Source organism: Corvus moneduloides, chromosome 4 (assembly GCF_009650955.1).
Source record: "Corvus moneduloides isolate bCorMon1 chromosome 4, bCorMon1.pri, whole genome shotgun sequence".
Lineage (NCBI taxonomy): Eukaryota > Metazoa > Chordata > Aves > Passeriformes > Corvidae > Corvus > Corvus moneduloides.
The window spans coordinates 74,385,823-74,406,595 of NC_045479.1; the positions used below are offsets into that span (position 1 = coordinate 74,385,823).

The 20,773-nt window shown below is 71.9% G+C and overlaps 3 protein-coding genes across 3 annotated transcripts; 1 reads left to right on the forward strand and 2 right to left on the reverse strand.

The window, feature by feature from the left end:
• Positions 1-1,879: 1,879 nt before the first annotated feature.
• Positions 1,880-4,670, forward strand: LEP (leptin). The gene is given in 4 exon segments (XM_032105709.1): positions 1,880-2,878; positions 3,617-3,771; positions 4,203-4,265; positions 4,267-4,670. Coding segments are annotated over 3 exon segments (510 nt in total). The 5' UTR covers positions 1,880-2,878; positions 3,617-3,627; the 3' UTR covers positions 4,570-4,670.
• Positions 4,671-5,626: 956 nt separating this feature from the next.
• On the reverse strand, positions 5,627-13,811 carry RBM28 (RNA binding motif protein 28). The gene is made up of 17 exons (XM_032105710.1): positions 13,655-13,811; positions 12,809-13,053; positions 12,326-12,401; positions 12,149-12,241; positions 11,757-11,831; positions 11,152-11,466; positions 10,773-10,839; positions 10,584-10,693; positions 10,103-10,176; positions 9,279-9,420; positions 8,390-8,454; positions 8,145-8,309; positions 7,552-7,686; positions 6,906-6,980; positions 6,562-6,812; positions 6,159-6,255; positions 5,627-5,982 (listed from the first exon to the last, which is right to left on the reverse strand). Exons 1-17 carry the CDS (start codon positions 13,779-13,781, stop codon positions 5,851-5,853), a joined length of 2,244 nt encoding a protein of 747 aa, XP_031961601.1. The 5' UTR covers positions 13,782-13,811; the 3' UTR covers positions 5,627-5,850.
• A 1,525-nt stretch (positions 13,812-15,336) lies between these two features.
• PRRT4 (proline rich transmembrane protein 4) lies at positions 15,337-18,810 on the reverse strand. Its single transcript, XM_032107024.1, has 5 exons — positions 18,246-18,810; positions 18,085-18,165; positions 16,938-17,575; positions 16,194-16,760; positions 15,337-15,696 (listed from the first exon to the last, which is right to left on the reverse strand). Exons 1-5 carry the CDS (start codon positions 18,808-18,810, stop codon positions 15,337-15,339), a joined length of 2,211 nt encoding a protein of 736 aa, XP_031962915.1.
• Between the last annotated feature and the right edge of the window lie 1,963 nt (positions 18,811-20,773).

Sequence of the window (20,773 nt, forward strand, 5' to 3'; positions counted from 1 at the left end):
CAACGGTCTGTGCTGTGTCCCCATCACTCTGTGTCACATCAGCATCGCTCTGTGCCGTGTCGCCTCACTGTGCTGTGTCACCATCGCTCTGCGCCATGTCCCCATCGGTCTGTGCCACATTCCCATTGGTCTGTGCCACATCCCTGTCGCTCTGTGCCACGTCACCTCACTCTGTGCCACGTCCCTGTCCCTCTGTGCCATCCCATCACAGCCACATCCCCACTGCTCTGTGCCACGTCTCCTCCATGTTGTCCCCCCACTTGGGCTGTGCCACATCCCCGTCACTCAGTGCCATGTCCCTGTCACTCTGTGCCACATCCCTGTCCCTCTGTCACCCCCCCATCCCCACCATGTTGTCCCATGGCCCCATCACTCCGTGGCACATCCCTGTTCCTCTGTGCCACCTCCCAGGGGTGCCAGTGCCATGGCAGTGCACACCTGACAGGTGACACGTGGCAGGTGACGTGTGGCAGGTGGCACATGGGGGGTAGCACCCAGGGGACAGCCTGGGGCTGGCGGGGACCTTGGGGCGCGGGGGCCATGTCCCACCACAGGCCCCGTCCCCGGGGGCTCCACATGTCCCCATCCCTCCTTGTCACCTGCTCACTTGTCACTGCGGTGCCACCGCGGGACCACCGTCCGTGTCCCTCTCGGGTCTTTTTGCGGTCTGGGCTTGCTGTCCCTCCCCCAGCCAGGAAGCCCTTACCCCAAAAAGCATCCGCGGGGGGTCGAGCCAGCAGGGACCCCCGGGGACCCCAGGTAAGTGAGGGGGACCCCAAACCCCCCTGGCCTCAGGGCTTTGGGGACAGCGAGGGGACAGTGGGGACAGTGTGGGGACCGTGGCATGGGGACAGCAGGAATGGGGGCACGAGGCCACCACAGTTCCTGGCATGGTCGGGGACCACTGGGGGGTGAGGGTGACACCAGGGACACCCCAGAGTGGGGGGGTGGCCCTGGGGGTGCCGGGGGACCACCGAGGGGAGGGGCACAACAGGTCCCCAGTGCTCCCAGTTTGGGTCCCCATTGCTGCCCAATGACCGGGGAGGGGCCGGAGGGCTGCCGGTGGCCGTGCTACCCCGCGGTGGCACTCGGTGGCACTCGGGGGCTGGGGAACAGGGCTGGGGATGTGAGTGACACTGGCTTGGGGACAGGGATGGGGACAGGGTTTGGGGACACAGGGGATGCTGGCTGGGAGATGACAGGGACCGGGACACGAGGGATGCCAGCTGGGAGGGGACACGCGGTGACGTCAGCCAGGTCACCGTGCTGGCTGCGGGGAACCCTGTGTGTCCCCAGTGTCCCGGCGGTGGCACCTGGGGCCCTGCCAGCCGCTGCCGGGCACTGGTGTCACCAGTGTCACCGCCGGCCTTCCCGGAAGGGCCACCACAGTGTTTGCCGAGTGTCACCACCGTGGTGACACCAAGTCCGGTGTCACCAGCGCGGTGACAGCCCCGCCTGGGGACCTCGGCCCTTCCCGGGGCCTGAGGACCCCCACGGGGACAGTCTGGGGACACCCCGCGCTCTGGGGACACCCCGGGCCGGGGGGTGACAGGGACAGGTGGTGGGGACAAGAGCCACGCTGTGACCCGCAGTGACAGTGGGGGGGTCCCCGTGCCCCCAACAGAGCCCCCCTCCCCCCGTGTCACCCTGGCGGTGTCCCCGGGGCGGGGGGGACATGGGGCTGGGGGCTCCGGCATCCCTGGGGACACCTGGGACACCTGAGGACACTGGTGCCGTCCCTGTTCCTGTTCCCATCCTGTGCCAGGTGTGTGTGTGCCACACGCGGGGACACGGGGGGACACCAGGGCGGGACAGGAGGGGGGACATGGAGGATGGGGGGACACGGTGGGGGGACTGGGGGGACACGGGGTGAGGGGACACGGAGGTGCGTGGGGACATGAGTGACACAGTGGGGACACGGGGGGGGACACGGGGGGGCCCGGCGCGCGTGTGCGCGGTCACGGCGCGCGGGGGACGTGTCACTGTCACCGCCACCCGCGGGGCCGCGCTCACCTGGGCACGTCTGCGGGGGGGGGGAACTGTGGGGGCAAGGGGCAGCCGGGACCCCCCCGGCACCCTCCCAGTGTCCCCAGTTCGCCCTGGGACCCCCCCGCGCTCCTCCCGCCCCGGTTCGAAGCATCCCGCTCCCACCCCCCGTTCCCCCCTCGCGCATCCCCGTCCCCTCGGGGCCCCCCCGGCCGGCCGGACACGGCTCGGACACGGCTCGGACACGGCTCGGACAGCGCGGGGGGGGCGGGGGGGCGGGCAGCGCTTTGGGGAACGGCCCCGCCGCTATAAAGGGGGGGCGGCGCGATGGAGCCACCGCCGCGACCGACGGGACCCGCGGGGCGACCAGGTGAGCCCGACCCCCCTCAAAAATCCCCCCTCGGCACCGGGACACCCCAATAGACCCCCCCCAAAAACCCTCTCGGTACTGGGACATCCCAACAGACCCCCCCCAAAGGGACACCCTCCCACAGGGTCATCCCCACCCCCCCTCCCCGGGACCCCCGCCCCGAGAGCCCCCTCGGACCCCTCACCCCGGGGGTCCCGGGCGGTGTCACCCCCCGGCCCTGCGGGGACGCTGGCCCGGGTCTGGCTGGGGACCGAAGCCCCCGGGGGGGTCTAGGCACCCCCTTGTCCCTGTCGTTTTCCCCCCCGGCCCCTGCTGTCCCCGAGGTGGTGGCCAGGCCGTGGCAGTGCCACCGGCCGTGCCCCCCAGCCCCGCGGGGACACCGGGGGTGACCCAAGGGGCCACTGGCCCTCGCCGCCCCGCCGGTGGGGTGGTGGCAGTGGGGGGGCGTGGCGGGGGTCCCCGTGTCCCCCCGTCACCCGGCGCTGTCCCGTTCCAGGCTCAGCGAGTGCGTGCGAGGCTCCGGTGAGTGGCACTGTTCCCGTGTCCCCGCGGGTTCCCCGGGGTCCCCTGTCCCCCTGTCACCACCACATCCCTGTGTCCCCCCCACTGTCCTCCCTGTCCCCTCCCTCTGCGTGTCTCCCCCGGGCCTGTGTCACCCATGTCCCCGTGTCCTCCGCACCCCCACGTCCTCCCTGTCCCCTCCATCTGCATGTCCCCCCATCCCTCTGTCACCCGTCCCCACGTCCCCCCCCTCCTCAAGCAGTGGGTGACAAGGTCACCCCAGTGTCCATCTCGCACCCCCCGAGGGCAGGGGGTCCCCAGGGAGGTGACACAACGCTGGGGACCCAACGCCCACCCTGACCCTCCCCTCGCCCCTTCCGAGCCGCGTCCCCCTCCCGCACTGTCCCTGTCGCCCGCGTGGTCACGGCCGGGCCGGGGTGGCCCTGGTGACAGGTGCCAAAGGGCTCCGGGAAGGCGTCAGGGACACGGCCCGAGCGGCACGTGCCGGCGGGGACACGGTGGCACCGTGACACGGTGACGAAGGCTCCAGAGTCCACGTGCCACCGACGCCACTTCCCGCATGTCCCTGCTCGTGTCCCCTGTCCCGTCCCTGGTGACATCACCCATCCCTCCAACATCCCCAGGGATGGCGGTGACGCGCGTGTCCCCCTCTGCCGGCGCCCTCCACACGTCCCGGGGGGTGCGGGCGGATTTTGGGGTACGGGACCTCGCCGGTGACAGCTGTGTCCCTCTCCGCAGAGCCCGGCGGGATGCGGGGTCCCGGCGTGTCCCTGTGGGCGCTGCTGTGCCTGGCGGTGGCGCTGGCCGGGGGTCGCCCCGCGCGGCTCGAGAGGGTCCGGGCGGACGCGCGGGCCCTGACCCGGACCCTCAGCGCGCGCCTGCAGCAGCTCCAGGTGACCCCGGCCCGGGGGGGACCCCCGGGGACACCCCAAGGATGGGGGGGCGGAGCTGTGACACAGCGGGGACACCCAAGGGAGGGGCTGGGGGGGACACCCGGCGGGGCAAGAACGTGCCCCAGATTGGGGGCGGGGGGGGAGTCCTGGGGGCTGGTCCTCAATGGGGAGGGGGATCCTGTTCCCCAAAGTGGGGCGCGGTCCCCAGGGGGTCTCCCATGGGGGGAATCCCGGGCCCAGATTTGGGGGGGGGTCCCCGGGGAGGGGCACCTGTGGCTGGGGGGTGGGCGGGCTCTGACCCCAAATCGGGCGTGTCCACGGAGAGAGGCGGAGGGGCCGAGCCCCGAGGGGTGGGGGGCCCAGGGAGGGTCCCCAGGGCTGGCTGGGTGTCCCCCCCGCCCTGACCCCCCCCCCGTCTGTGTCCCCCCCAGCTGTTCCCGCTGACCCTGCGCGTCACCGGCCTGGAGGGGGTCCCGGAGGGGGGGCTCCCGGACGGGGGGGGTCCCGGCGGGGCTGGCGGGGGCTGCGCAGCGGCTCCAGCTCTTCCAGCGGCTCCTGGCGGCGCTGGCCGGGGGCGACCTGCGGCTGGCCCAGGTGGCCAACGACCTGGAGAACCTGCGCAGCCTCCTGGCCGTGCTGGCGGCCCTGCTGGGCTGCCCCCCGCCCCGCGACCCCCCCGTCGCCCCCCCCGCGCCGCTGGCCGAGGCCCCGCACACGGTGGCCGGGGTGGCCCTGGCGCGGCTCCGGGGGTGCTTGGAGGGGGTCGCCGCCCGCCTCGAGGGGGTCCCCGCGTGTTAAGGACCTTCGGGACCCCCGGGAACCCCCGGACCCCCCTGGGTCCACACGAACACGGCCAGGACCTCACCGGGACCCCCCGGACCTCACAGGGATCTCATCAGGACCCCACGGACAGGACCAGGACCTCGCTGGGGACACCACGAGCGTCCCCAGGCACCGGAGCGGCTCCAGCTGCTGCCGGCACTTTTTTCTACAACATTACTACTATTGTTATTATTACTATTTTTATTATTATTATTATTGTTATATTACTATTAATAATAATTTATTCACTTTACTTTAAAATAAAGCCCCTTTTCCAGCAGCCTCACGCGTGTCTCTGATGACCCTGGGGACAAGGGCCCTCGGGGACAGGGGCCACACGGGGACAAGGGACCCCCCGGGGCACGGGGGCACCTGGGGACAAGGGACTGGGACCGGGGACACGTCCCGGTGACTCAGTGGCAGTGGATGACTCGCTGGTGGCTTTGCCATCCCCCCGGGTCCCCCGGCCTGGTGTGACCCTTACACTCCCCAGCCGAGGTGGGGACACGGGGGGGACACGGGGGGTGGCCTGGAGCCCCCGGCGAGAGGGGAAAAGGGACGGGGATAAAGGAGAGAGGAACAAGGGGGACAAAGGGGACAGGGACGGGGACAAGGCTGGGGGAAGAGGGGGCACGGGGCCAAGGTGGGGGACACAGGACACGGGACAAGGACACGGGACAAGGACACGTGTGTCACTGCCAGTGCCACTCTCGGTGTCCCCTGCAGCGCCGGCCTGGCCCCTCCCCGGCCCTTCCCTGGCCCCACGGTGGGGACACCCCGGGGGGGTGGCCATGGGGCAGGGCCACCCCGGGTCATGTCCCTCATGCCCGAGGCCACCCGGGGCCACCGTGACTCAGCCGGGACCCGCGGAGGTTGTGGGGGACACAGAGGGAACCACAGGACCCAGAACTGCCGGGACCCCCCAAACCCCCCTGGAGGTCTCCCCCACCCCTCCCCGGGTCCCCCCAGCCCCCCCTCCCCAGGGCAGATGTTTTGGGGTCCCCAAGGAGAGGGGTGACACCAAGGGGCCAAATTTTCCTCAAAAACCCCATTTTTATTAAAACACAGGCACAGACAGAGCTGGGGGGGGAGCACCCCCAAATCCCAGGGGGGACCCGGGCTGGGTCCCACTCCCCAACCCCCCTGGACCCCGTGGGGGCAGCACCCCAAGACCCCCCCGCGGGGTTTGGGATCCCCGGCACCCCGAAGGGGGTTTTTGGGGTGCCAGGGGGGTTTTTTGAGGTGCCGGGGGGGGTCTCAGCTCTCGAACCACTTCCCCCCCCGTGCCGTGGGGGGGTTGCTCCCCAAAATCTTCCTCTTGTACCTCTCCACCAGCTCCTGGAACCGCGCCTCGGCCCCCCCGGGGCCCCCCCGGCGCCGCCGCTGGCTCTGGGGGGCAGAGGGGTGAGGGGAGCCCCAAAATCCCCGCGGCACCCCACAGCCCGGGGGCAGCACTGAGGGGAGATATCGAGGAATGGGGGTGCCCAGGGAGATGGGGGCGGCCCAAATCGGAGGGTTTGACCCCAAACCCACCCCGGGGGGGGGTGTGAACTCCAAATCCCTACCTGGGGGGGGGGCGCCCGGAGCTTCTCCCGCCGCCGAGAGGCCTTGGGGGCTTTGGGGGGCTTGGGGGGGGGCTGGGCCTTCCCCTTGTCCCGTTTCCTGTGGGGAAAAGGGGAATTGGGCGGGGGAGAGGCCCGGGGGGGGGCCAGAGAGGACAGAGACCCCCAGGGGGGACATGGGGGGAAAGGGGGAGAAAGGGGCAAGAAAAGGGGGGGGGAAGGGGGGCAGGAGGGGGGGAAGGAGAGGAACAGGGAAGGGTGCAAGAGAGAGGGGAAAAAGGGGGGGGAAAGTGGGGAAAAAAGAAGGGAAAAAAGGGAGAAAAAGGGAGAAAAACGGAAATGGGGAGGAAAACGGGGGTGAGGGGGGAAAGGGGGGACAGAGGTGGGGGCTCAGGGCCCCCCTCACCTGATCTTGGGGCCGCGGTGGGAGGGCAGCGCCAGCACCTTGGGGCGGGGGGCGCCCGGAGCCCCCCCCTGGCCCGGGCTCTGCGTGCGGAACCCGGCCCAGGGGGCCCCGGGGGGGGTCCCCGGGGGGGGCCGGGAGGGGTCCTGGGTGCCCCCCGAGCCTGCGGGGGGGTCTGGGCGCCCCTGGGGGGGGGCCGGGGGTGCCTGGGGGGGGTCCGGGGGTCCCGCGGCCGCCTTGGCCTTGGCCTTGAGCTGCAGGAAAGGGGGGGTGGGGTTCAGTGCTGGGGGGCCGGGGGGGCCCGGGGGCCCCGGGGGGGCAGAGGGGGTGCAGGGGTTCCCCCGTACCAGGCCCCGCTGGATCCGCTGCTCCCGCAGCCGCAGCTTCCGCCGGTCCTCCAGCGCGAACTCCACGATCGGGCGCTGGGGGGGCACCGTGGGGACCCTGAAACGCCCCAAAACCGCGGGGGGGGCACCCCAACACGCCCCAAACTCCGGGAGGACACCCCAAAAACCCCCAGACTCGGGGGAGCACCCGGACATCCCTCAAGTACCCAGGGGGACACCCCAAAACCAAGGGGATGCTTCTAAAGCTCCCAAAACACTGTGGGGGACACCCCAAAAACCCCAAACTTGTGGAGGGAAGCCTAAAACCCCCTGAACACTGGGGAGGACCTCAAAACCCAGCGGGAGACCCCAAAAGCTCTCCGACACCCTGTGACACCCCAACACAATGAGGGCACCCCGAAATCTAGGGGGGACCCCAAAAACCTCCCCGTGAAACACAGGGGGTAACCCAGAACACCCCAAAAGCCGGGGGGCACCCCAAAAACATCTGAGAGAAACCCAAAACACCCAGGAGAGCCCCCAGAGCCCATGGGGCACCCCAAAACCCCCGGGGGCTCCCAGGAGATCCCAGGGGGACCCCAGAATGCGGGGGGCAGCTCCAGGGTCTGGAAATAGGGTGCCCCGGATTTGGGGTGCCCCCACTGACCTTGTGGGCCCCGAAGAGCTCAGGGTTGTTGTTGAGGCGCCGCAGGGCCCCCAGGGCCTCCTCGTGCTCCCCGAACTCCACGAAGGCGAACCCCAAAGATCGGCCCTGGCCCCGCAGCTCCCGCATCACCCGGCACTGCGAAAGTGATGGGGTCACCCCAAAAACCCACCCAGGGCACCCCAAAACCCACCCAGGGTACCCCAAACCTTCCTGCAGCTCCTGCATCACCCAGCACTTGGAAAGTGATGGGGTCAGCCCAAAAACCCACCCAGGGCACCCCAAAACCCACCCAAGGTACCCCAAACCTTCCTGCAGCTCCCTCATCACCCAGCACTTGGAAAGTGATGGGGTCACCCCAAAAACATCCCCTGGGTCACCCCCAAACTGCCCCGGGGTCATCCCAGAACTCCACACCCCCCTGCACCACCTGGCATTGGCATGTGGGGATGGGGTCACCCAAAGTCCCCCGACACCCCCCTGGAGAACCCCCAACACCCCCCAGGGCACAGAGTGGGGACCCCCCAGCCGCCCCAAATCACCCCCAGACCCAACAGAGCGCAGGGGGACCCAGGGGGACCCCAAAAGGCCCCCACCTCCTTGATGAGGGGGGCTGTGGCCCCGGGGGCCCGCAGGAGCCCCCTGAGCAGCGCGCGCAGCCGCGCCGAGTCCAGCGCCTTGGGGAGGTTGTGCAGGCACAGCCGCGTCCGCGACACGCCCACGTTGGGGTCCTGCAGCCGCCGCCGCTTCAGCTCCTCGAACTGCGGGCATGGGGTCAGCGGGGCCAGCGACAGCGGGACGCCCCCAAATCGCCCCCGGAGCCCCGAGGGGCCCCACTCACCCGCGCCCGCTTGGCCATGTCCGAGTCGCTGACGCCCTCGGCTGCGCGGGAGCCTGGGCGGATGGCTGGGAACGGGGTGGAATTGGAAGGTTTTGGGCATTTGGGGGGTCAGGGGAATTTGGGGGGCTTGGCAGGAGCCCGGGCGGATGGCTGGGAACGGGGTGGAATTGGAAGGTTTTGGGAATTTGGGGGGTCAGGGGAATTTGGGGGGCTTGGCAGGAGCCCGGGCGGATGGCTGGGAACGGGGTGGAATTGGAAGGTTTTGGGCATTTGGGGGGTCAGGGGAATTTGGGGGGCTTGGCAGGAGCCCGGGCGGATGGCTGGGAACGGGGTGGAATTGGAAGGTTTTGGGAATTTGGGGGGTCAGGGGAATTTGGGGGGCTTGGCAGGAGCCCGGGTGGATGGCTGGGAACGGGGTGGAATTGGAAGGTTTTGGGCATTTGGGGGTCAGGGGAATTTGGGGGGCTTGGCAGGAGCCCGGGCGGATGGCTGGGAACGGGATGGAATTGGAAGGTTTTGGGCATTTGGGGGGTCAGGGGAATTTGGGGGGCTTGGCAGGAGCCTGGGTGGATGGCTGGGAACGGGGGTCAGGGGGATTCCGGGGGTCAGGGGGCAATGAGAGAGCTCAGGGGGATGTTGGGGGGGAATGAGGGGGGCAGGGGGGTTTAGAGGAATTTGGTAGGGTCAAAAAGGGAGTCAGAGGAGCTCAGGAGGAATTTGGGGAGCATTGGGAGGATTCAGAGGGAATGGGGGGTCGGGGGATTTGGGGGCGCTTCAAGGGGGGATTTGGGGGTCATGCAGAAATCGGGGTTGGGGGACTGAGAATGGGGGCCTGGGGGGGCAGTGAGGGCCGGGGAGCGTGGGGGCACTGGGCTGTGGGGTCACTCACCCCCCTCCCGGGCCAGGTACAGGTTCCTGGTGCCGGTTCGGGGCCGGGCCCCCCCGGAGGTCCCCTGGAGCCCCCGGGCCTGGTCCCGGCTCAGGGCGGGGTCCACGCGCAGCAGCCGCCCCCCCACTCGCAGCCCCCCGCCCTGGGACAGAGGGGTCAGCGGGGTCAGGGGGGTGGGACCCCCACAGCGGGTGGGGACCCCGCCCAGACACCCCCAAACCTGCCCAGAACCTCCCAGCACCCCCAAAACGCACAGCATCCCCCACAACCTCCGAAACCTGCTCAAAACCCCAAACTGCCCCCAAAACCTTCCAAAACCTCCCCAAACTCTCACAAATCTCCAAACTCCCCTCAACCCTTTCCAAATCCCCTCAAAGTCCCACCAAACCCCACCCCAGTCCCACCAAACCCCTCCCCAGACTCCCCCGAGAACTGCCCCTGAGCCCCCCCAGGACCCTCGATGCCCCTGGGGGGTCCCCACTGTCCCCTGTCCCTTTGGGGTCCCTGGTCACTCAGGGGGTCCCCGCTGTCCCCATCCCTTTGGGGGTCCCTGGTCACTCAGGGGGTCCCTGCTGTCCCCTGTCCCTTTGGGGTCCCTGGTCACTCAGGGGGTCCCCGCTGTCCCCATCCCTTTGGGGGTCCCTGGTCACTCAGGGGGTCCCCGCTGTCCCCTGTCCCTTTGGGGTCCATGGTCACTCAGGGGGTCCCCGCTGTCCCCATCCCTTTGGGGTCCCTGGTCACTCAGGGGGTCCCCGCTGTCCCCATCCCTTTGGGGTCCATGGTCACTCAGGGGGTCCCCGCTGTCCCCCAGGGCCCCCCCTCACCTCAGGCCCCTCCTGGGCAGCCTCGATGCATTTCTGGGCCCCCTCGGGGGTCTCGAACTGGGCGAAGGCAGAGCCTGGGGGGCGAGAGAAGTCAGGGGGCAGCCCCCAGTGTGGGAACCAACCCCCAAATGTGGGCACCCCGAATTTGGGAGCCACCACAAACACGGGATAATCCCCCCTCCACAGGGACACTCCCAAAAGTGGGAGCCCCTCCCCAAAATGTGGGACAGACACCCCCAAATGGGCAACATTCCCCCAAAATCTGGGACCCCCCCCTCTGGGTCCCAGAGCCCCCCCAAACACCCCAGGACCCTCTGGGCCCCTCCCAAACACCCCCCAGGGCTCCCCCCCCACCTTTGGGGCACCCAGTTTTGGGGTGCAGCCCTCACCCAGATCCCCCTGCTCCCTCCCCCCTTTTTGGGGGTGCCGGTGTGGGGAGCAGCACCGGGTGCCCCCCAGGCCCCCCCAGCCCCCTCCCCACCTTTGGGGGTGCCGGTGTGGGGGTGCAGCACCAGCCGGACGTAGCAGACCCCCCCGAACCGCTGCAGGGTCTCCTCCAGCTCCTCCTCCTCGGTGTCAAACGAGAGGTTCCTGGGGGGGGGCGGGGGGCTCAGGGGGGTCCCGGGGGCGCCCCTCCCCGGGGTTTGGGGTCCCCCGGCCCTCCACTCACCGTATGAACACGGTCCTGCCCTCGGCCACGTCCGACGGGCGCTGCCGGCGCTTGCGGGGGGGCTCCTCTGCAAGGGGGGGTTGGGGCACCTGGGAGACCCCCAGGGGCATCCCTGGACCCCCCAAACCCCCCGACCCCAGGGCAGCACCCCCAGACCCCCAGAAACACCCCCTGCCCCCTGGAAGAGCCCCCCAAACTGCCCTAACCCCCTCCCCAAAAACCCTCGAAACCTCCCCAGACCCTCCCCAAAAAAACCCCAGACCCCCAGCGCACCCCAAACACCCCCACAGCCCCTGAGCCCACACAGCCCCCCCGACTCTGCCAGAGCCCCTCGAGGCCCCACAGAACCCCCCTGCCCCCCAGGCAGTGCACAACCAACCTTCCCCATCCTCCTCATCCTCATCCTCCTCCTCCTCCTCCTCCTCCTCCTCTTTTTCTTCATCTTCATCTTCCTCCTCCTCCTCCTCTTCCTTCTTCTTCTTCCCACGCTCTAGCCCAGCTCTGACCCCTGACCCCACTTTTGGGGTCCGCCGGGGAGGCCGAGCAGCTTCTTCCTCCTCTTCTTCCTCCTCCTCTTCTTCTTCCTCTTCATCCTCCTCTTCTTTTTCTTCCTCTTCATCTTCCTCCTCTTCTTCAAGCTCCTCTTCCTCTTCCTCTTTCTCTTCCCCTTTTTCCTTCTCTCTTCCCTCCCCCTCTGTCAGAACCCGGGGTGGGGGGGCTCAGTCACCCCTCGGCCCCCCCAAAAGCCCCCGGGGGCCCTGGGGCAGGCCCAGCCCCTCACGGGGCAAATGGGGGGGATTTGGGGTCTCACTGGGGAGTTCGAGGAATCTCAGGGAATTTGGGGGATTTGGGGGGCAGTTTTGGGATCTCACCAGGCATTTTTGGGGGTCCAGGGGGGTTTTGGGGTCTCACCGGGGATTTGGGGAGTCTCAGGGGGGCTTGGGGTCTCACTGGGGAGTTTGGGGGGCAGTTTTGGGGTCTCACCGGGCGTTTTTGGGGGTCCCTGTGTCTCCTGGTACTTGTCCTTGGCCACGGCCCAGTCCACGGCCAGCGGCCGCCCTGGGGGGCGGGGGGGGGTCAGACCCCAAATTCCTGAGGGCTCCCCCCCATCCCCCCCCAGACGCCCCCTCGTGTTCTCCTTCCCCAGAGACCCCCTCAGCATCCTCAATCCCCCTCTGCACCCCTCAAATTCCCCCAGAGACCCTCCCAAACCTCTGATCTCCCTCGTGTTGCGCTCCCCCAGCACCCCCAAACCTCCTAGGGACCCTCTGCTTAATCCCAGGCCCCCCCAAACCTCGGAGCTGGGCCCCGTTGAGCCCCCCCGAACCCCCCCAGGCCCTGCTGAGCCCCCCCAAAGCCCCCAGGCCCCCCCAAACCTCGGAGCTGGGCCCCGTTGAGCCCCCCCAGCGCCGCGGCCGCCTCCCGGAGGTTCCGGAGCTGGACGAAGGCGAAGCCCCTCGGGGTCCCGTCTGCAAGAGCCCCCCCAGGCTGAGCCCCCGGCCTGGGGGGGTGGGAGCTCCCTGGGGGGCTCAGGGGGGCTCAGGGGGTCTCACCAGGCTTCCGGGGCAGGTTCAGCTCCAGGACGGGGCCGAAGGGGGTGAAGAGACCCCGGAGCTCATCCTCGGAGCACTGCGGGGACGGGGGAGGGTCAGGGGGGGCATTGGGGGTCTCTGGGCAGGGGGAGCATTGGGGGATTGGGGGTCTCTGGGCAGGGGGGTTGACCAGGGGGGAGATCAGAGGTCTGGGGGTCCTGGGGGCTTTGGGGGGTGCTGGGGAGGTGCCTCGGGAAGAACGGGGTCATGGGGGGTCCCGGGGGATGGGGGAGTGCTGGGAAGATCCCGGGGGGGTCACTGGAGGGATGGGGGGTCCTGGGGGGCTCCCCAGGACATGGAGGTCCCTTGGGAAGAGGGGGGTCCCTGGGGGGGCTGGGGACACCGGGAGGGTCCCTGGGGATGGGGTCCCTGGAGAGTCGGGGGTTCCCCCCGGAGTCCTGGGGGGCTGGGGGCGCTCAGGGGGTGACCCCCGAGCCCCCTCACCTGGAAGCTGAGGTTGCGCAGGATCAGCCGCGCCTTGCGGGAGGGGCCCCGCGGCTTCTTGGGCCGGGGGGGGCCCGGGGGCGGCTCCCCCTTCTCCTTCCCCTTCCCCTCGGGCCGGGGCCGCGGCCGGGCCGGGGTCACCCCCAGGCGCCGCCCCCCCAGCTCGGGGGGCTCCCGCAGCGCCCGCGCCGCGTCCTCGGGCAGCGAGAAGGTCACGTACCCGAACCCGCGGCATTTTGGGGAACCTGGGGGGGCCGGGGGGGCGTGAGGGGCCGGACCCCCCCCAGAGCCCCGCATGGACCCGGCACAGCCCCCCCGGCCCCGCCCGGGACCCCCATTGTGGAGGCTGCTGAGCCCCCCCGTCCCGCTCCCCAAAATTCCTGAACCCCCAAATTCCTGCTCCCATCCCAGGCCTCCTCCGTGTCCCCCCCTCCGCGCCCCAGCCCCCCCAGCTCTGCATCCCCCAGGCCCCAACCCCAAATGTCACCCCCCCTTTCCAGACCCTGCTCCCACCCCCCGAACCCCCCCCCCCAAATCGCAATCCAAGCCCCCCCATCCTCCTCAGCCCCCCAGACTCCGAGTCGGAGCCCCCCGGCCCCAAACCCTCCGTGCCCCCAGGCCCCCCCAGACCCCGGTCCAGCGCCCTCGGCCGCCCATCTCAGCCCCCCAAAACTCGCTCCCAACCCCCAAATCCCACTCCCAGCCCTCTCAAGCCCCCCAGGGCCCAGTCCTAGCCCCCCAGACCCCATTTCCAGCCCCTCCAGTCCCCCAAAGCTCGCTCCCAGACCGCTTCAGACACCTCCAAAGCCTGGTCCCCGCTCCCCCCCAGCCCCCCCCGGCGCGGACCCTTCTCGGTGACCACGAAGCAGCGGCGGAGCGGCCCCAGGTGCCCGAAGAGCCGCTCCAGGAGCGCGGCGGTGGCGCCAGGAGGGAGGCCCCGCACCAGCACCGTGCGGGGCTCGGGCGCCGCCATGTTGGCACGCGGGGGATGCCGGGAGCGGGGCGGAGCGGCGCCCGGGGAAGATGGCGGTGTTAGAGCGACCCCTGGCGGCGGGGAGGACGGAAGGGCGGGGGCTCATCGGTGGTCCCGGGACGCGGCCGGGGGGACCGAGGGGGCCGTGCCTGGGGGGGTCAGAGGGGATCGGGGGGGGTTTGGGGGTCCCATATCGGAGCCCAGAGGGTTCATGGGGTCTCGGGGGGTCCCACCCTGCGGGAAGGGGGTCGAGGGCCCCTGGGGTACCCTTCCAGGGACGGGGGGGCGTTCGGGGGTCCCGTATTGGAGCTGGGGGGGTCAGGGGGCTCGGGGGTCCCGTCCCAGGGCTGGGGGTGCTCAGGAATCCATCCGGGGGGGGTCACACACATCCTTCGCACGTGGCACTTTATTGGGTACACGGGGGGGAGGAACTGGGGGGGCCCGGGGGGGCTGTGGGGGGATCTTGGGGGGCCCCAGGTCGTCACCAGCATTTGGGGGTCTCGGGGACTTGGGGGCACTTTGTTACCCGTATTGGGGGATCACAGGAACCTGAGGGAGGTCTGGGGGGGTCCCCAGATTGGCACCAGCACTTGGGGGGCTTAAGGACATGGGGGGGGGGGGGGTGCGTTTCTTACCCGTATTTGGGGGTCTCATGGAATTGGGGGATCCCCAGATTGGCACCTGTGTTTGGGGGTCTCGAGGAGTTGGGGAGCAGCTGGGGAGGTCCCCAGATTGGCACCAGCACTTGGGGGGCTCAAGGCTTTGGGTGGGGCACTTGGTTACCCGTATTTGGGGGTCTCAAGGACTTGGGGGGCGGCTCGGGGGTCCCCAAGTCACTGTCAGCACTTGAGGGGCTCAGTTGGGGCGGGCAGTTTGTCACCCCTGTTTTGGGGGGACTTGGGAACTTGGGGGGGTCCCCAGATTGTCACCAGCACTTGGGGGTCTCGAGGATATGGGGGGGGCTCAGGTTGTCACCCCTGTTTGGGGGTCTCAAGGACGTGGGAGCGGCTTGGGGGGTCCCCAGGTCATTGTCAGCACTTGGGGGGGCTCAGGAACTTGGGGGTGTCCCCAGATTGTCACCAGCACTTGGACGGGTCTCAGGGACACGGGGGGCGCAGTTTGTTACCCGTATTTGGGGGTCTCGAGGACCTGGGGTGTCCCCAGATTGTCACCAGCACTTGGGGGAGGTCTCAGGAATTTGGGGGTCCCGAGGTTGTCACCCTTATTTGGGGGTCTCAGGGACTTGGGGGGCGGCTGGGGGGGTCCTGGGGATCCCTGGCCGGGGGGGCCGGGCCGGGGTCTCTCCGCTGCCCCGCGGGGGGGTCACGCCGCACCCTACAAGTCTATGGTGTCACTGCCCGGGCTGCGGCCGCCGCCGACCCCGGGGGGCTCGGGCCCCCCCCCGCCGGGGGTTTGGGGGGCCGGGGGGGGCCGGGGGGTCCCCTCGGCCCAGCTCTGGGACGGCCGCAGCGGGGGCGGCGCTGCGCGGGGGGCGCCCCGCGGGGGGGAGCTGGGGGTCGGCCCCCCCCGGGCGGGTCCCCGGGGCGAGGGGGCATCACCGGCCCCCCCGGGATCGCCCCCCCGGGCCGCCCCCCGCGCCCTCGGGCCCCCCCCGGAAGGGCCCCCGCAGGAAGCGGCGCGGGACAGGCCGGGGGGGCGGGGGGCGGTGGAGGGGCCGCGGGTGCCGGGGGTGCCCGGTCCCCGTGTCCCAGCAGTGCCCGGGCAGCTGGGAGCTGATGTGCCAGGTGTTGCAGGGCCCGGTGTTCCGGGTGTTCCAGATGTGCCAGGGCCCTGTGTTCCGGGTGTTCCGGGTGTGGTGCTGGTGGTGCTGGTGGTGCTGGTGCCCAGTGCCCCTGTCCCAGGGGTGCCGGCGGTGCCAATTCCCGGTGTCGCAGCTTTGCTGTCCCTGGTTGTACTGGGGAGGCCGTGCTCTGTCCCGCCAGTTGTGCCAGCTGTGCCAGCTGTGCCAGGTTTGCCGGCTGTACCAGGTGTTCCAGCTGTGCCAGGTTTGCCGGCTGTACCAGGTGTGCCAGCTGTGCCAGGCTTGCCGGTTGTACCAGGTGTTCCAGCTGTGCTAGCTTTGCCGGTTGTTCCAGCTGTGTCAGGAGCGCCGGCTGTGCCAGGTGTTCCAGCTGTGCCGGCTGTGCCAGGTACTCCAGCTGTGTCGAGTTTGCCAGCTGTGCCAGGTGTTCCAGCTCTGGCAGATGTGCCAGGTGTGCCGGCTGTGCCAGGAGCGCCAGCTGTGCCGGTTGTTCCAGCTGTGTCGGGTTTGCCGGCTGTTCCAGCTGCGCCAGGTGTGCCGGCTGTGCCACTCCCCGCCGTGCCAGTGGCGCCCGCTCCCGCTGCTCCAGTGCTGGCGGTTCCCGGCGCTCCAGCTGTGCCGATCCCGGTCACGCCACTGCCCGTGCCCACCCCTGGAATGGCGCTGGTGCCGCCCCCCGGTAAGGCGGTGGTGCTGGTGCCGGTGTTGCCGGTGTTGCCGGTGTTGCCGGTGTTCCCGGTGCTGCCGGCGGCGCTGATGACGCTGATCTCGGTGTTCCCGGTGCTCCCGAGAAGGCTGATCCCGTTGCTCTTGCTTTTCCCGCTATTCCCAGTGCTGCCCGTAACACCGATCCCGGTGTTCCCAGTGCCCGCGGCGTTCCCGATGACGCTGACCCGGGTGGTCCCGGTGTTCCCGGTGCCCCCGAGGCCCCCGATGCCGCCGTTCCCGGCGCGGAACATTCCCGGCGCTCCCAAGGCCTCGTCGATGGAGCGGCGCAGGTCGATGGGGGAAGGGGGCCGGTACCCGGCCGTGGGGTCCCCGTCCACGTCCAGGGGGGACTCGGGGGGCCCCATCGCCTCCTCCCCCGCCCCCCGCCCGCCGCCGCCCTCGGGGGGCTCGGGAGGGCCGCCGGGGGGGGCGCGGCGGTTCGTGGGGGCCGCGAAGGCCAGCGCCGCCAGCGCCCCCCCCATGGCGACCTCGGCCAAGCGCGCCCCGAGCTGGAGCCCCCACCAGGCCCAGGGCCCCGGCGGGGGGGTCACCGCCCAGCCCCACGCCTGCAGCGCCCCGAAAAGCTGCAGCCCCGCGCTCAGCGCCGCCCCCGCCGCCCCCACGAGCCGCGGGACCCCCGCCCGCGCCCCCCCCCCGCGCTTGCCGCGCCCCCCGCCCCCCCCCGCGCAGCGCCGCAGCCCCCCCAGTGCCCCCAGCGCCAGCGCGGCCGCCAGAGCCGCGAACAGAGCCCGGGGCAGCAGCAGCAGCGCCGGGGGCCCCCCCAGAGCCGCCACGGCCCCCACGGCCCCCAGGGCCCCCCCCAGGTGCAGCACCCCCAGCGCCAGCAGCACCGGCGCGCCCCGCGCGGGGGGAGCCAGCGCCAGCCCCCAGCCCAGGCACGGGAAGGGCAGCTCGAACAGGGCGCGGGCGGCGGCGGGGGGCAGCCGCCCCCCCAGCTCGTAGGGGTCGAAGAACAGGGGGAAGGCGCGGGCGAAGCCCGACACGGCCAGGAGCCCCCCTAGCAGCCGCGCCAGGGGCGGCCGCCGCCCCCCCAGCAGCAGCAGCGCGCCCAGCAGCCCCAGCAGGGCGAAGGCGGCCCCCGCCCCATAGACGTGCCCCCCCCAGGCCGCGCCCCAGAGCGCGGCGGCCTCGGGCCAGGGGGTGCCCAGGGGGAGGAAGTGGGGGGGCCAGGAGAAGGGGGGCGCGGGGGAGGCTCCTCCGGGGTCGGGCCCCCCCGAGCCGCAGGCGGATCCGGGGGTGCAGGCGGAGGCGGCGGCGGGGGGGGGCGCGGCCCCCCGGGAGGGCTGGCGGCCGGGGGAGGGAGCTGCGGGAGACGGGGGGTGTCAGCGGGGGGATCTGGGGGGGCCCCACATCCTGGGGGTGCCCTGAGCCCCCCCCCGTTGTTCCTCCCAGGACCCCCCCGTGTCACCCAGGCCCCCCCCAAAGCCCACATCTCACCCAGAATTGGGAGGCAGGCAGGGCCCCGCAAGCCCCAGGATCCTCCAGACTCCGAGAACCCCCATTTCCCCAGGAGCCCCCAAACTCCAGAACCCCCCATTTCCCCAGCCCCCCCCCCCAAAACCCAGGACCCCCCCATTACCTCGGAACTCCCCCACCCGCCAGGACCCCCCAGTCCACATCCACCTCCCATCCTCCCCAGACCCTGCATTCCCCCAGGACGCCCCCAAATCCCAGGACCTTCCCATTCCCCCGGACCCCCCCCCCCCCGTTTTCCCAGCCCCCCGTTAATTGCATCACCCTCCCATCCCCCCAGAACTCCCCCAAACCCCCCAGGCCGCCCCCAGATCCCCGCCCCTCCACCTGGCTCCGCACCGCTCCCGGCCTCGTCCAGCTCCAGGGACCCATTGCCCACCTCGGGGCCGATCTTGGGGGGCACCGTGGGAAACAGGAACCCTGGGGGGCACAGAGGTAAATCTGGGGGGTCCCTCAGGGTTGGGGGCCCCTGGGGGGCCCGGCCTGCCCCGGGCACTCACCGGCGGCGCTGAGTCTCCCGGCCAGCTCCGAGAGGCCCGGCAGGAACCGGGGGCGTCCGGGAGGGCCCCCCAGGAGGCTGGTGGGGGGCACGGCCGCCCCCGAGCCGCCCGGGGGGGGGTCCAGCCCCGCCGTCAGGTCGATGGCGATGTCCAGCTCCAGCTGCTTGTCTCGGGGGCGCCCCGGAGCGGGGGTCGTGACCCCGCGGCCGGGGGGGCCCCCCCAGCCCCCCGCTTCCTCCGGTGGGGCCGCGGAGCCCTGCTCATCGCCAGGCTCGGGCAGGATGGGGGGCGCGGGGCTCCGGGGGGGCCTCGGGATCCTGGGGGCCCCGGGGGGCGTGGGGGCCGCGGGGGGGCGCGGCCCCCCCTGGCTTCGCACCTTGATCTTGAAGTTGAGGCCGAGGTTGAGGGACAGGACGGGGGAGTCGCTGTGGGGCGCGGGGGGGCCCGGGGGGGTCCCGGGCAGGCTGCTGGGGGGCGGGGGGGCGGAGGCGGGTGAGGCCAGGCAGAGCAGGGCCAGCAGCAGGCGGGGGGCGGCCGCCCCCCCCACGGGGGACAGCAGGGACATCAGGGCGGCGGGAGCGGCTGTGGAGAGGGGGAGAGGAGTGTCACCCCCCGGCATCCCAGAGTCCCTCCAGGGCTCCCCAGATCCCCCCATGACACCCCAGGCTCCCCCGTGGCACCCTGGAGCCTCCCCGGCCCCCAGGGAGCGCTCTGCGGACAGCGACAGGGTGGGACAGGAGCGCCCTGGCGACAGGAGCAGCTGGGACGGGACAGGTGCACTCCAACGGGGGACACAGGGAGCGCCCCAAGAGAGGGGACAGGAACTCCTGGGGACAGGAGCATCCCGGGGGGGACCCAGGAGCACCTGGGGACAGGAGCCTCTGGGGGGGAGGACAGAACCACCCCGAGGGGGAAGAGGGGCACCCCGAGTTTGGGACAGGAGCACCTGTAGCGACACGGGAGCCCCCCTGGGAGGGGACAGGAGCAGCCCGGCTCCCGCGGTGGCACTCGGGGACGGGGGGCACGCGGGGCCGCCCCCGCCGCGGGGGCGTGCGGAGGTGTCCCCTCCCCCGGAGCTCCCCCCACCCGCGCCAGTCCCTAATCGGGGTGACAGGGGCTGTCGCCGCGGGGTGACACCGCGCCCGTCAGGGCGGCGGCGGCGCGGGGACGACGGATGCGAAGTGACACGCGGGGACCCGCGGCCCCCGCCCACGACACCCCCGCAGCGCACCCCCGGACCCGACACCCGCCGGAACCTGTCCCACCCCCCCCCCCGGCACTGCCGCCCCCGGCCCTGCCCGGCCCTGCCACCCCCGCACGGGACACCCCCGCACCGGTCACCCCCGGAACCCGCCACCCCCCGGCACTGCCGCCCCCGCCCCCGCCAGCCCCACGACCCCCCACCGCGGGAATGGGGGTCCCCGCGCCCCCCGGGTGTCACCCGTGGGTCACAATCACACGCGCTCCGCCCCCTCCCGCTGTGCCCACGCGTGTGACAGGGACACGGCGGGGGGGGCGCGCACGGGCCGGGCACGGGCACAGCCCGGGGTGGGCACCCCCTGCGCCCCCCTCGCACACCTGCGGCCCCCCCGCACCCCATCGGAGCCCCCCGCACCCCCTGCTCACACGCCCACCTAAGCCCCCCGCACCCCGCCGGTGCCCCCCCGGCCGTGCCCCCCTCGCACGCCCCTCCGCGCCCCCCCGCCCATCCGTGACCCCGCGCCCCCCTCGCGCTCCCACGCGCCCCCCGACCCCCCACTCCCGGGTCCTCCCCGCCCCCCCCGCCCCCCCCCCGCAGCTCCCCCCCCTTCCCGCGCGTGGGTGCGAGTGCGCACGTGTGCGCGCGCGTGACGGCGCGTGCGAGCGCGTGTGCGTGGGACAGCGCGCGCGGGGGCGGCGCGGGGGGGGGGGTCCGAGCTCGGGGGTGTTGGGGGGGGGGGGGCACCCCCGAGCCCCAAAACCCCGGCTCGCCACCCCCGCCCCGCGGTCGGGACCCCGCACCCCCCGGACCCCGCATCCCCCGGGCACCCCCGCACCCGCCTCCCCCCGCCCTCCCCCGCCTCCAAACCCGGGTCCCCCAACCCCGGCACTCCCAAAACCCGGCTCACCTCTCCGCCCGGCAGCCGGGACGTCGCGATCTGCGCCCCCCCGGGGACTCCCACCCCCAAACGCCCCGCACCCCCAAACCCCGGCACCCCCAACTCCCCCCACCCCGCACCCCCAACCCTCGCTCTGCAGCGCCCATCGCCCCCCCGGGCAGGCCCCCCCCCCGCTCCCCGCACCGCGGGCACCCCAACCCCGATCCCCCCCGCACCCCTACCCCTCCGCGCACCCCCAAACCCACCCCCGCCCCCCCCGCACCCACCGGCCTCGGCGGCGGCTCCAGCCCCGGCCCGGCCCCGGCGGCGGCAGCGGCGGGAGGGGCGGGCCGAGCCCCCCCCCCCTCCTCCTCCTCCTCCTCCTCCTCCTCCTCCTCCTCCCACCCCCCGAGCCCCCCGGGCTCCCCCCGCCCCAGCCCCCGCCCCCGC

Coding starts and splice junctions, on each gene's coding strand:
- RBM28 (XM_032105710.1), bottom strand. CDS start 13,781: ATGGCGGCGCCCGAGCCCCGCACGGTGCTGGTGCGGGGCCTCCCTCCT. Junction 12,242..12,325: donor GAACCTGCCCCGGAAGCCTG/GTGAGACCCCCT, acceptor GGGCTCTTGCAG/ACGGGACCCCGAGGGGCTTC. Junction 5,983..6,158: donor TCCGGGCGCCCCCCCCCCAG/GTAGGGATTTGG, acceptor TCTGCCCCCCAG/AGCCAGCGGCGGCGCCGGGG.
- PRRT4 (XM_032107024.1), bottom strand. CDS start 18,810: ATGTCCCTGCTGTCCCCCGTGGGGGGGGCGGCCGCCCCCCGCCTGCTG. Junction 16,761..16,937: donor TGGGGGGGCTGCGGCGCTGC/GCGGGGGGGGGC, acceptor TGGGGGCTCCAG/CTCGGGGCGCGCTTGGCCGA. Junction 15,697..16,193: donor GCACCAGCGCCATTCCAGGG/GTGGGCACGGGC, acceptor CGGCCTCCCCAG/TACAACCAGGGACAGCAAAG.